The sequence below is a fragment of the Perognathus longimembris genome, chromosome 11, assembly GCF_023159225.1.
Source record: "Perognathus longimembris pacificus isolate PPM17 chromosome 11, ASM2315922v1, whole genome shotgun sequence".
Lineage (NCBI taxonomy): Eukaryota > Metazoa > Chordata > Mammalia > Rodentia > Heteromyidae > Perognathus > Perognathus longimembris.
In genome coordinates this window covers 57,062,364-57,076,948 of record NC_063171.1, presented here as the reverse complement: position 1 = coordinate 57,076,948, position 14,585 = coordinate 57,062,364, and the positions used below count along the sequence as shown (strand labels likewise).

Below are 14,585 nucleotides of genomic sequence, written 5' to 3'. Positions count from 1 at the left end.
GTCCAAATGGTATTTAAAGATATCACTCTGGTGCCTGTGTGGAGGGTGGGAAGATATGGGCAGGAAGAGACTAAACATTTCCAGTGCCAGCCTAGTTCTCGCCCCCTGCCCCATGCCCCCGCTCACTGGCTCCCAGGCCCCTCTACAAGGGTGGCACAGAAACAAGTGTTCTGGTCTCAGGCAGGTACAGTGAGGGGCTCCCACATCTATCACAGGCATCTGGGAAGAGCCCCACGCCATTGGAGGCAAGCATCTTCTCAGAACAGAGTGGCTAGAGTTAAAAAGAAGGGGGGGGGCGAATAGCTAATGGGAAGGGTGAAGGGCACACCCCAGCCTCCCAGGCCGGAAGAATAGTCAGCCCGGACAGCCGGCTACCTCCTTCCACGCCCTGATGCTGCAGGGCTCTATTTCACTCCCAGAATCCACCGGTGTTCACATTCAAAGCACAGACTCCAGGGCCCCCTGCCTGTCTTGAATCAACCCCTCTGGGTGTGACCCAGAAATCCGCACTCTGACACATCCTTGGTGATTGTACACAAGCTGAAGGTGGAGCACACGCAGGCTGAGTTCGCAAGTGTCTGGCTGGGGCTACATCAGTGGCTGCTGGACTAGGTCTCCCCACCTAGCACGTCCGTGACAGCTAAGGCTTGCAGGAAGCCACTTGAAGGACAGGATGGCTCTCCACCGTGGCCCGGGGACTTCCTCCGGATCCATCATTTGCCCTGGAGGGAAGGGGGTCCTCCATCCAGACTCTCCACTCTCGCAGGTACCTGCTCCCCCAACGGGACCTGTTTGACTTTCCTGTCATTTTTGTAGTGTATATTGATTATACATGAATTTCACACACACATTTCCACATGTGCATTTGCAATGCTTGTTTGAAAACCTGGAATCCGGGGCTGGGGATATGGCCTAGTGGCAAGAATGCTTGCCTCCTATACATGAAGCCCTGGGTTCAATTCCCCAGCACCACATATGCAGAAAACGGCCAGAAGTGGCGCTGTGGCTCAAGTGGCAGAGTGCTAGCCTTGAGCAAAAAGAAGCCAGGGACAGTGCTCAGGCCCTGAGTCCAAGCCCAGGACTGGCAAAAAAAACACCAAAAAAACCTGGAATCCTTGGTTTCTTCTCTCTCTGTTGCACAAAGGATCCTGACTGTTAAGGAATTGCTAGAATAACCCAAGTGCTTGCCTTTATTTTCCTTGGAAAGTCAGAGTGACTGGATCTTTACTCTTCAGCCCTCAATGGAGAGATGGAGGGAGGAGGTGAGAGGAAGGGAGAGGAAGGGAAGGAAGGAGGAAAGGCACGAGGGAGGAAGAGATGAAGAAATGGGTGAAACAGAGAAGAGGGAATGACAGCGCAGAGGAGAGCAACAAGACAAAGGATGAGATGGGGGACGGAGGTGGGGCAGGGACCATTTGGGCCACTCTGCTCCTGCTGGCCTGTCCTAATCCAGCCACCACCACGGGCCCACAGCTGGCTTAGCTCCGGAATGTGTCTGTGGCTTGCAGCCTCCCCCCTCCCCTCGCCCTCCGGCTAAGGGAGAAAAGCTGCTGACAAATCTGCCTGGAATATCTGAGTTTTTCCACACAGAGAAAAAAACAAACACACACACACACACACACACACACACAATCATATGCTTGGCAGAGTGGCTTGGGATGGAAAATTTTCCTATTTAGATGCAGATGGGAGAGGGGCTATGAAACTGCTGGAAAACAAACCCCACCCACCCCCACTCTACACGGCAACACTTCATCTTCCATTCTCCCTACAGCGAGCTCCTGAATGACAAATTTGGACTGGGTGACTCTAGGAAGGCACTATGCAGGTCCTAAAGCAAAGCAGATTTCCATAGAAAACTGCAGAAAGATGTTGCTGCTTCTGCACATTGTACCTGCACAGCCAGGTCCAAGGGCTTTAGACACCGCCACCTTCCCACACCCGCTGGGTATGGCAAAGACAGATTCAAGGACCTAAGTGGATTAGAATCCAGACTGACAACTGTTTGGACCAATCACAGAGCTCCAAGCCTCAGGGATGTTTCGTTTTTTTTTCCTTCCACATCTATGAACTAGGGATGCTAGCTATTTTGTTCTCTACAAGGGAGTTTCATGCACACATTTTTGCTGATTCCCCAGCAATGTGCTGTCATGGTCCCTGCTCATAGTGTGACACTACAGTGTATCCCTGAGCCCCACTACCAGTGACAAGTGACACCTACTTCTTTGAGAAGCCCAGCCCCATATGCAAATATGCTGCCCAAGAAGGAAAGGAAGACAGAAGAACAGCCATTTCCTTCAAATGTTGTAGAAGAGTCACCCACCAGTGTGACCCAGTTTTCCCAGTGTGATTTGTGAATCATATGGAAGTCTCTTACTGGAAGTGGAGTTCTGGCTCTAGTGGTAGAGTGTCAGCCGTGAGTAAGAAGGCCAAGCAAGAACATGAGGTCTGGAGTTCAAGCCTCAGTACCAGCACCTAGATAGATAGATAGATAGATAGATAGATAGATAGATAGATAGATAGATGATAGATAGATAGATTGACATATAAAGTATCTTACCAAATACAGGCCAATAGCCAAGCACACAACAGTTTTCTATCACCTTACTACACTTTGTCACCAAAGCACTTAAGGCTGACATGCACCATACACCTATGCTTGATCATGCAGTTCTCCCACCGAAACAAAAGCGTGGGGGTACTGTTCGCTTCTAGAATAGCACCCAATGCATAGTATATACTAGAGAAGTATTTGCCAAAGAAATGGCTCCCTGCTCTGTCCTCAAGAACTGCAGGGGTCAAGCGTGCTGACTGCTATTTTCCAGCTCCCTTCCCATTCTGAGCACGGGGTGGTGCCATTCGTCTTGCTACCCTTGTATAAGATGAGCCATGAGTTGTGACAAGTGACTGGGCTTTTAGATGCCAACGTGGTTCCTTCACACTTCCTTGAGTTCTTTTTGGCACAGGGACCGGCCACATTACCCAGGAAGGCAGAGCCAGCTGCAAGGTTCCCCGAGTGACTGATGGGCAGAGGATTCCTGTCAACCTGCAGGGAACATGCAGAGTAAGAGACAAGTCTTTGTTGTTTAAAAGCACAGAGATTTGGGGCTTGTTTGTTACTGTGGCACAACCTAGCTTGTCCAGACTGACATAACAAATCTATGCAGACAGTGGTACAAGTGTCAGCATTCCCAGTTCTCTAAAAACTGGGGATTTCAGGCAACTTTAAATGTCTCAAAGCAAAACCAAACAACAAAAAAACCAACAACTTTCTCATCAAACAAACAAACAACCCCCCAAAAAAACTTTCTCTTCAGAAACTCAGGCCATGTCTGTTCTTCCTTTGTCTTCCCTTCTTGAGGGCTTGGGGAGGGAGGTTGTAGGAGAGTCTTAAAAACCACTCACCCAATAGGAAAATCAGCATGTATTGGGACCACCAGGGAAGTGACCTCACCTATTAACCACATTCTCAAATACACTCTTATAATCCTTGGTCAAAAATAAAAGCAGCACTACCACTCTGCTAGTAATGAGTCACCATCAAGAAAAAAAAAAATGAACAGCTCTGAGCCAAGAGACTCTGCTATGGAGGAGAAAACTCCCAACAGATGTGTTTCAGTGGGTGCTACAGTCCTATTCTTTTTTTTTCTTTTACATATTCTCCTTTTATTCAAGGTATGTACAGAGGTGTTATAGTTACATAAGTCAGGTAAAGAGTGCATTTCTTTTTGTATAATATCACCCTTTCCCTTGCTCTATCCCAGTGCAGCCTTACTCTAGTAGCTTAGATGATCAAAGACACAGCCCCCCCCCCCAAACAACAAACAAACCAACAAACAAAAAACCCACACATGTCCAGGCTGAATACCAGGGCTTGAACTGGATCTTGGTGCTGTATAACCTAGCTTTTTTGTTCAAAGCTGTCTCTCTACTACTTGAGCCCCAGGTCCACTGCCAGCTTTGTGGTGGTTAGTTGGAGATGAGAGTCTCACAAGCTTTCCTGCCCAAGCTGTCTTCAAACTGATCCACAGATCTCAGCCTCCTGAGTAGCTAGGATTACAGATGGGAGCCATCAGCACCTAGCATTTTTTTGTTCTTCTTCCCTATTGAAGGGGAAATGTGTGTGTGTGTGTGTGTGTGTGTGTGTGTGTGTGTGTGTGTGTGTGTTAAGAAGGGATGCTATTTTCAGGAAGGAGGGATCTGAACTGGGAAAGACGACTCAGTTCAGGGAGGCGACTACCTCCTCTGACCTCAATTTCTTAGCTCAGAGAGATGAGCCTTAAGATAAACTTTTTGGATTAGTTACATGAAGTTACAGTATCTTCATTTTCATCTCTGTTCCCATCCCAGAAGCCAAATGTAGGGCTCTGACTCCATATCACCTCCTCCCCCATTCAGAGCTGACAGCAGCCACCACAGCAAATCAGAGCTGCAGCAAGAAAACAAAACCCAGAACAGACAGGGACAAGGCTGCATGCCTGATTGCTCCAGACAGCCCTGCTACTGCTCGTGAGCCTCTCTAGCCAGGGAAGCTGCCCAAAGGGCTCTTCCAGATTGGGGGCTGGGAGATCAACAGAAATGAGAGGAGGCTCTCTAGCAGTGATTTCCTAAGTGGCATTTCAAAGCTGACCTTCCGGGGACGTGCTCCTTTACCAGAACTCTGTTGCTTCTTGCCACACCACACGGTCACACATTGCTCAGGCTGGGCCTCTGTTCTGGACCTCACCCAGCACAGATGTGAGTTTCAAACCTCGCCAAGATGGATGGATAAAAGAGGGTGGACGCAAGCAAGTATGTCCATGTAATACAGGTTTTTACAGCGACACTGAGAACTGCTTGCAGCAAAACTAGGATCAAGGCGGGAGGCGGGGGTAGAGTCACAAAACAAAATTAAACTCTTCCTTGCACACATTCAGTGGAAATCACTAGGAATCATCTTTTTTTTTTTTTTTTGGTCATGTCCATGTGATGTCTGCCAGTCCATGGGAACAGAATGGAGACGTCCTTCACGTAGTCCCACCTTGGTCCTAGCATAGATGCCAAGAACCGCCAGCACTGACACAAGGGAACTTGCTAAACATGCAACATCTCAGATCCGGGTCCCAGAAACTCTGAGGATAGAGCCCAGGAATGTGAGGCTTAAGAAGCTCTGCAGGTGACTGGAAAGAGGCTTCGGAGAGGGAAAGGGATGAGCCGAGGAGGAACAGGGCAGAGGGGACTTGGCTTAGCTCAAGTCAGTGGCTCTCGCTTCATGGCAAGGTGCTGTTCCCACCCCCATCTCAGTCCACATTCTCCCCATCCACCCAGAACTGCTCCTGAGTAAGACCTCGAGGCCTGGAGCGTGCCCTCTGCTACAAATATGGGAAGAAGACCCTGGTTACTACCACCAGCAAGGGAAAGCCATGGAACAGAGCAAGCTGGGAATTCCCAGGCCCTGGACTCCAGAAACTAAAGGAATCATCTAAAAATTACCTCCAAGGGGAAAACAAAAAGCAAAAGTGAGTATTCCCCTGCCAGACACTAGGGGGAGCCCCATCTCTGGTCTGAGAAGAACCAGAGGAGATAGAGGGATTTAAATTCTAGTGGATCCTCTAAGCCTGGTTCCAGAAGACTCAAATCCCCATACTGAAATCCTAGGTATGCAAGGCCTTTGTACAAAAATAGATTTTGAGTTGAACCTATATAGGCACATCCTGCTTTACTCTTTCAACCATTTCTGGTTTACTTGTGGCACCCAACACAAAGTTACTGCTATTGGAGCTGTTGTTACACTGTATTGCTAATGTATGACAATGTTATAACATGTTCTGTACAGACCCAGGTTGTCTTTGCTGTTGTTGTTTTTTTTTATTGTTTTACTGAATATTTTCTCAGTAGTTGGTTCAAACCTGATACAGAACCCTCAGTGATGGAAAGGTGAGTCTTAAAGTTGGTTGCTGGTGACTTCTACTAATGAACCAAATCACATCTGTTTTAAAAATGAGTGGTATGATCATTGAGAAACTGGGGGATATTATAATAGCATCTCCCCCCACCCAGCCCAATTAACAGTGAAGAAACTAGGACTAGAGGGTGCTTGAGATCATTACCCTGTCTGTGACAGGACACCCTGGCTCAAAGATCCAGAAATCATACTCTTCCTTTTTCTTCACCTGGGAGATGGAGGCTGTCTGCCTGGGCAAAGATGCTGTCAGGACCTAGTGTGAAAAGAAAATGCCTGGTGGGGCTGTGAATGCGGCCTAGTGGTAAAGTGCTCACCTCCTATACATGAAGCCCTGGGTTCGATTCCTCAGCACCACATATACAGAAAAAAAGCCAGAAGTGGCGCTGTGGCTCAAGAGGTAGAGTGCTAGCCTTGAGCAAAAAGAACCCAGGGATAGTGCTCAGGCTCTGAGTCCATGACCCAGGACTAGCAACAAAAACAAAAACAAAAACAAAAAAATGCCTAGGCCTTTATTGAAAACGGAGGGCTACCAAGATGGTGACCTGCGGGGCGCTGGTGGCTCACACCTGAAATCCTAGCTACTCAGGAGGCTGAACTCTGAGAATCGAAGTTCAAGGCCAGCAAGGACTAGAAAGTCCGTGAGACTCTTAACTCCAACTAACCAGCAAGAAAAAAAAATGCAGAAAGTGGAGCTGTGGCTCAAGTGGTAGAGTGCTAATCTTGAGTGCAAAAGCTAAGGTTCCCTAGACCCTGAGTTCAAGCCCCCGGTACACACACACACACACACACACACACACACACACACACACACACCATGGCGGCAGAGCCTTAAGACAGCAGGAGCTCAGGACGCAAGCCCCACATCTGGTAGGCAAGGGATCTCTCCCTGGGACCCACAGGTGAACTTCCCACGGCACCTACAACGTGGCGCATTTGGGGGAGGAGGCTGGTACTTCCTCAGGACTTCCTCAGACAGCTAAAGGGAAGGGTTCACAGGATCACGATCCAAGACCCCAGTTTTCCGGGAAAGAGGAATACCCTACCCGGCAGGGGTGCTACGGAGGGGGGAAATCCAGAGTGAAAGTCCCAGGGCGGGCTGCCCGCGGCCCGCGCGTCCCTCCGCCCCCGTCACGCCGCGGCGACTCGCGCAGGGGCATTCCCGACCCGCGCGGGGCTAGCCCGGGAAGGAGGCAGCGCGCCGCTGGGAGAGCGGGGTGCGGAGGGACCCCCCACCCCCACCCCATCCACGCCACAGCCCTTCAGGAGGCGGAGGCGCTCGCGGGGCGCACGGTGGACCCTGCTTAGGCCCCATCCTCGGTCGGTGCCAAAGCCCTGCCTTCCCACCCGCGCCTCACCTGGGCAGGGTAGGGGCCCGGAGCGGTGGGTGGGTCAGGTGTTGGGGGGGGGGGCCGGGGAGAGGCAGGGAGCGGGGATGGGCGCATTAGCCCCTCAAGGATCACGAGCCCTCGGAGTGGAGCTACAGGAAGCCTGTACCAGGCGGGATGCTTCCCGGGCGGGGGGGGGGGGGGAGTTAGGGGGAGGCCCGGCGGTGCGGCTGGCTCCCCGCAGGCGCCCCTAAATCCCTACTGGCTCCGATCCGCCCACTGCGACCCTACCCCACGCCGCGTCCGTGGTTCTCACGGGTCGCCCTTCCTGCCGCTCCGGCGTCGCCCCGCCCTCGCCCCGCCCCACGGGCTGCGGTCCCTTTAAAGGCGCGCTGGCCCGGGGCCGCCCCTTCTCTCGGGGCCGGCTCGGGAGTCGCGGCACCGCCCGCCCACAGCTACGGCCGCCGCCAGCACCAGCCCGGCTCGGCCATGGCGTCCCCGGCGATCGGGCAGCGCCCCTACCCGCTGCTCTTGGACCCCGAACCGCCGCGTTACCTGCAGAGCTTGAGCGGCCCGGAGTCCCCGCCGCCGCCGCCGCCGCCGCCGCCCCCGGGTCGCCCGTCGCGCCGCTGCGTCCCCGCGCCCCTCTCCACTGCGCCCGGGGCGCACGAGGGGCGCGGCGCCCGGAGGGCATCCCGGGGAGACTCGGAACCCCAGCCCCGGGCTGCTCGACCCTCTCGCCCTCTGCGGCCGGGTCTGCAGCAGAGACTGCGGAGGCGACCTGAAGCGCCCCGGCCCCGCGACGTGCGAAGCATCTTCGAGCAGCCGCAGGATCCCCGCGTCCCGGCCGAACGGGGCGAGGGCCACCGCTTCGTCCCGTCGGCACTGCCCGGCGCGCCGGGCTGGTGCGACCTGTGCGGACGCGAGGTGCTGCGGCAGGCGCTGCGCTGCGCCAGTGAGTAACCGGGACGCGGTGGGGAGGGGCGCGCGGGGCCGGGCCGCGGGCCCAGGGGCACCGACCTTGGGGGCTCCAGGGGAGACCCCGGGCTAAGACAGGCAACCCTTCCAGATACTCCGTGCCTATTCCCCGTCTGGTATCCTGTCGTGACTGCCCGCCGCCCGGGTACGGGTATGCGGTATGCTTGCCTAATAATACCTCTGGGCTGACAGGCAGGTGCGCGCCTCAGCCCTCTCCCCGCCCTTCCTCCCTGCGCATTCCTCCCAGCGTGGCCAGCTCCGGGTTGGAGCTGATGATGGTTAGCCCACAAGGTCATTCGGTGGCACCTCTTGGTTTAGTTGTAAGTTCTTGGAAGTGGATAGATACAGAGGTGATTATTGGACCGCTGGGAATTAAGAGTTAATGGGAAAATGTCCCCCCTCCACCCCCACCCTCACCCCCGTCGTACAAGCTTTAACTCTGTTGGCACAGGGAGGAGATGATGCGTGCGGTAAGACTTTGGGTGGAAACAGAGCGTGAGGTCAGAAGAGCCTAAGGTCACCAGGAGCCTGGGTCCCCTTCTGTCTTCTCTCCACTGGCCCCTTTGGATTCCGCTCCAGGATTTATTTGGGCCGTGTCTTGCCACCTCCTCGCTCCTCTCCTAGCTTCTTGTACCCTCCATCACATCATGCTCCACCAGCCCCCAGGGTGACCCCCGTAGGGTCCCTTTCTCCCCCGGGCTCTCAGGCCCCTCCTGTGGCCTGCAGAGCTATGCTCTTCTCAGTCCTGACTCTGAAACACTGGGCACCCAGTGTGGAGATTTTCTGATCAGAGCTGTGGTTTTCTTGGCATTTATTATTTGTTCCTCCTGCAACAAGATGTGTATATTCCTTTCCTATGTGTCTCCCCCCCTCGCAGCCCCTGCATTTGCTGTTGCTACTTTAGCAGAGAAGATCCATAGGTGTGTATGTATGTAGACACTTTAAGTCTCCGAAGCGCGAAACACAGACAATGGCCAGCATCTCTGGAAATGGATTGTGGTTTGCATCTTTCACAAAAGCCCTTCCCCCACGCCAGCAGCCCCATGTCTCCTGCAGAAGCTTCGGCCAGCAACCACCGCTCCATCCACCGACCCTGTCAGGAAAGCCCTACCTTTCCTTTCTGGGCAGCCGGAGGTTGAGGGGCTTCTATGGGTCCCCCTGCAGCTGGCTGCCTGGAAGGAGAGCTTGGACTTTAAACCAGGGTCAAGGGGAAGGGGGGACTGCACTGAAAGTGATACTGCTCTTGCCATCAGAACTCAGTGCCGCCAATGTCAGGTACCCGTGGCTCCTGCTTGTAATCCTAGACACCATAGAGGCCGAGATCTGAGGATCATGGTTCAAAGCCAGCCACAACAAGACAGGAAAGGCTGTGAGAATTTGACTTTCAGTTAACCGTCCCCGAAAGCCAGAAGTGGAGTTGTGCCTCAAGTGGTAGAGCCCTCACCTTGAGCAAAAAGCTAAGGGACAGAGCCCCGAGTCCAAGCTGCAGGGTGCTTGTGCGTGTGTACACACACACACACGCACACGCACACGCGCACACGCACACCATCTCAGTGCAGGTGCCAGTTAAAAAGAAAAGAGGAAGAATTACAGAGGTCCATGCTGTGTGCAGAAGACCTGGTATATGGCCCTGACCTCACAGGAGAATCGAATGCCGCTTGCCTTTGAATAAGAGGCCAGCTGTCAGTCTCCCAGTGGTCCTGGGGTGCTTTACTTCACCCACCCACCTAGGAGAGGCTGTGTCCTGACTGCATGGGTCTTATTGTGCTCAACTCTGGAAATCTACATTCTTGTTTATATTTAGGCTTTTAGGGACATATCAATTGTAGGAAAATTTGCTTATAACTTTATGGTTGTTTTAAAATTGTGGTAATGATGTATTTTGTGTGAGCATCTCTGTGATATTCCAGATTAAATCCTCACATTGCCTTAGAAGTGTCTGTTCCCCTTGCTGAGGTTATAAATAATTTTTAGTGACAGAAAGACAAGGTGCAGACAGCACCTAGCAAGCTGTGTATGCCTGGGAATGTCGGTTCATTACTTGTTTTGTACTGTGGATATTGAACTTTGTATATTTTACACAGTGCTCTAATATTTGGGCTATACCCCCAGCCCTCTTGTTTTTATTTGCAATTATAATTCCATTTTTGAAACAGGATCTCAATATCTTTGCCTGGGCTTTCTTAGCTCACGTCACCCTGCCTCTGCCGCCTGAGGGGCTGGGATTATAGGCATGTACCACTATCTCTGGCTATGAAATTCTTTCTTGGGCTACACATAGTTTAATACCAACCAGTGGTAGTTAAACACCAGAAGAGAAGCAGAATGCCAAATCTAGGGGCTACAGAGAGGTCTCTGTTTGTTGTTATTAATATTTAACGAAACGTGAGCTGTGGCTGGCTGGAAAAAGTTGAGAAATGTTCTGGTGTTCAAGTTTGGCTGGCAGGCCAAACTCACCAAGCATCCTGCTTTTTTGTGTGTTTGTGCATTGGTCCTAGGATTTGAATTTAAGGCCTGGGCACTGTTTCTGAGATTTTTGTGTTCAAGGCTAGCACTCTAGCAGTTGGACCACAGCTCTACTTTCCATTTTTAAGTGGTTAATTGGAAATAAGAGTCTCATGAACTTTCTTGCCTGGGCTGGCTTGGACCCATGATAGTCAGATCGCAGCCTCTAGAGTAGCTAGGATTATAGATGTAAGCCACTGATGCCTGGCATCCTGCTTTTAAAGTGAAGATCTAATTTCAAGGCAGAGTTTATTTATTTTATCTTTATTTTGAAAGCAAGGACCAGGCACTGGTGGAGCTCAAAGAGTAAAGTCTTGGGTTGGAATCCTGACTGCACTTTGTCTTGTGTGATGTTGTGCATCTGTATGTTCTATTTCTTTGTTTTCAAAAATGGTGGCTCACGCCTGTCATCCTAGCTACACAGGAGGCTGAGATCTGAGGATTGAAGTCTGGGCAGAAAAGTCTGTGAGACTCTTATCTCCAGTTAAGTACCAAAAAAAAAAAAAAAAAAAAGCCAGAAAATGGAGGTGTGGCTTAAGTGTTAGAGCACCAACCTTGTAAAAAAGCTAAGGGACAGTGTCCAGGTTGTGAATTCAAGCCCTAGAACCATCATCAAACAACAACAAAAAAAAAAACAAAACACTGGGGGTGAAGAGCAGAATAAATTGTCTTGTCAATGTGAGACTTCAGTGGATTTATCCTGAATATATAAAGTGCTTAGAACAGGACATGGCAAGATAGAATATGAACATTTAATTCAACACGAAGTTTGCTACCATCCCCTACCATTCAAGGGCTGTATCCGCCTGAGCTGGTGACAGTGTTTGAATTACCTCTCCACGCAGCACGTGCTGTGTTCAGACTCTGCTGGATTGTCCGGTGAGTGAGGAGGAGAGTGCTCAGGTGGTCCGTCAGTGTCTGCAGGAGGAGACAGGGGCCTCTGGCTGAGGAGCAGCTACACAGCCTGCCAGGGACCCACCCTCTTCTGTGGCTGGCTCTTTGTATATCACTTGAACCCAGGAAAGTGCTAGTCATCGTTTCAATAGGCAGCAGTTGTGGTGATGGCTTGTTTGTACTCTTAGCTCTCCCAGCTGTTGGAGACAGGCAAAAGGGCAGAGGGTAGGTGGACGACATCGGTCTGCACTGTAGCTGACAGAGTGGGAGCCACATTGGTTAAGTGGGCTTTTAGTAAAAGAAACTTTAGGAGCTTCTGTTCGCATTATCTGCCCAACGAGGCTTACCCGTGCTTCAAAGGCTCTCCGTTCTGGTTAATGCTAAGAAGAAAGTTCCGAGCTAATGCTGCTCCTTAGGAATGAAAGAAATCATGTTGGTTAGATAGAGAAGAAAATCCAGGATGGGATTGGCACATATATATGGAGGGAGAAAGGTTGGGGGGGGGGGGTGCGGGGACCAGGGCATTCAGGAAAAAGGTCTTGTGGCTGCCCCTGTATGTTTTGGGGTGGAATGATTATGGTGAGGATCCATTTCCAGCATTCCAAGTTTGAACCATCAACAGCAAATAACCCAAGAAACTCACCAGCTGCCCTTTGGCTTTGTTCTTGGAGATGGTCCCTTATGGGTCGTGTAGCCTTTGGTCTATGGAAGGCATTTCGAGCCAGCCTTTTACCATTCTTTGCATTTTTTGGTGGGTGTGTAAGCCATCCTGGAAGTCGGAGAAACCCAAGTTAACGACTAGCCTCTCAGGGTCAGATGCCCCTTCGCATTGTCAGTCAGTGTCACTTATCCACCGCGCAGTCAGTCTTACTGAAGGGACAGTTACTCAGAGCCATGACATGTTATGATTGGGTTGAAATGGGGGCCCTGAGGCTTCAGTGCCCTGACCTCCCTCTCCCGCTACAGACTTTAATTATGATGTGGGTGCAGGTGTTTGCCACGGAGTCCTCAGGGGTGGCACAAGGACTTTCCTGTTGAGCCTGGCTAGTGTTTCCCAGGGCTCCTTGGCCAACCTCCCTAGCTCTTGTCGGGTTTCACTCAACCTTCTACAGGACTGGAACTGCCCACGTGACAACCGGGCCCCTCCCCTATTGTGGGTTCTGGGGACAATGGCAATGACTCTCCGGACATCAGAGGAGGGTCTTCTTCTCGGACATCTTGGAAATGCTTCTTTGTGGTCCTGTATTTGCTTCTGTATTTGCCTTGGGCACTTGGAGGGTGTTTGTTCAGTACACACTGCGGTGCTGGTGTGTGTGGCCTATGTTTTTCTTGGTTTAGACCCGTGTTTAGCTTTGGAAGCTAGGAAAATGAAGCCTACAGGAGTGAATGTTTTGTTGTTAAAGATGGTGGTAATCTCCCATCCTCAGCCCCCTCCCCTTGTCCTGGGTCTAATCAGGGTCTTCTTCGTGGAAAAATGGCCTTTCGGAGGATGTATGTCAGGGAACAGGGAAATGTTGGACAATGGAATGCTTTCCAGAGGCTGAGCCTCTCCCCCAATCTTCAGCACCACCCCCCTCCCTGGTTTTCCTCCCCTTCCTGCTTCCTGTCTTCTCAAAAGATGAAAAGTGAAAGGATTAAATGTGGGCTTCATTTCCCCCCCTATTCATCAGAGCATGAAATTTTCTGATTATGGGAGTATGGGGGGCTCGAATCCCAGGTACAGTCAAAAATGATTAATGCCACTTGTCTGCCAGCCTAATTAGACTTGGTAATGAAAGTGTGCATTCGCCTGCTGATCCTGCAGAGTTATTAGATGGAAGCAAATTGACATCTCCCCTCTGCACTGAGGGCTCTGTCTGGGATTTTTTCTCTCGTTTCCCTAAGTTTGCTGTTGAATCAACCTATGCCAGGCCTGTCTGGCAGGCCCCGAGTGACAGGAAAACAGCTCCAGCCCTGCCCCCAAAGGCCCTACCTGGCTGGTGGGGCAAATTCATCCTGTCAGGGAGCCGTCTTCCATCTCTGGGTAAAGTATGTGTGGGTCACTCCCAGGCCAGGCCCAGCCCAGCTCTGAGAATGAGTCCATGAAGAATTCTCCACGTGTCACTCACTAGTGCCTTTGCTTTGAGGAGCCCGAGGGTGTCATGCTTGCTTCATCTTCAGAATAACTCAGGAGGTCAGGTGGCGGGAATACCTCTGCCCCAATTGCACCTGCCCAGGACTTACCTGCCCACCTTGGGAGGAGCAGAAGTAAGGTCGGAATCTCTCAGATAGGGATCATTCAAACAGGTCTGCCGAGCTTGGAGGCCATCTCTCAGGCACTCAAGCCATTCCCCACCTCCGGGCCCTGTGCCAGCCCCTCTCTCAGAGGTAGCCACCTGGCATAGCATGGCTATGGGTGGGTCCTGCACCCAACTCCTCTCCCATAGGGGCTCTCTCTGGCTTTCCACACCCTCCCCTCACTCCTCAGTTTACCCAGCCCAGGGTATCATTAAGGCTGGTGAGGAATCTGTAAACCTATGTCTGACATCATCAAAAGCCCTTCCTGCTTACATTCCTGGGATGGCAGAGTCTGTCTCGAGGGTGAGTATCTGTGGGTGTCAAAGCACGTGAACACCCATTCCTGCAGGCTCCTCTCCCCAGCCAGGGCTGCTGCAGGGTGCGCTCTGCCTCCTCCGACACCCTCAGTCTCCCCTCCTGGCCTCTGCAATTCCACCACCCACCCTTCCTCAGGGCTGTTTCTGCTCTCCCCTGGCTGGGTCAGGAAGTGCTGGCGGCAGCTGACTGCAAAGGCTGGCCCTGACTGGAGAGATGGTTTTGCATTTAGTCACTTTGGGGTTTTGTTGGTTTTGGGGGGGGGGTTGCCCTGAGAGTTTTGGCAGACTTCTTCCCTGTGTCCAGGCTGGAGCTCAGTGTTGGGAGGGGAGCAGAGGCAGATGATG

General features: G+C 51.8%; 1 protein-coding gene across 2 annotated transcripts in view; it reads left to right on the top strand.

Annotated features, from left to right (window-relative positions):
• The first annotated feature begins 7,701 nt into the window (after positions 1-7,701).
• Rassf5 (Ras association domain family member 5) overlaps positions 7,702-14,585 on the top strand; it is a 59,576-nt gene continuing 52,692 nt past the window's right edge. For both annotated transcript variants that reach the window (XM_048357226.1, XM_048357228.1), the window contains exon 1: positions 7,702-8,224. In XM_048357226.1, the coding sequence (XP_048213183.1) occupies positions 7,759-8,224 (466 nt within the window). In that variant the 5' untranslated portion in view covers positions 7,702-7,758. The remainder of the gene's footprint in view (positions 8,225-14,585) is intronic.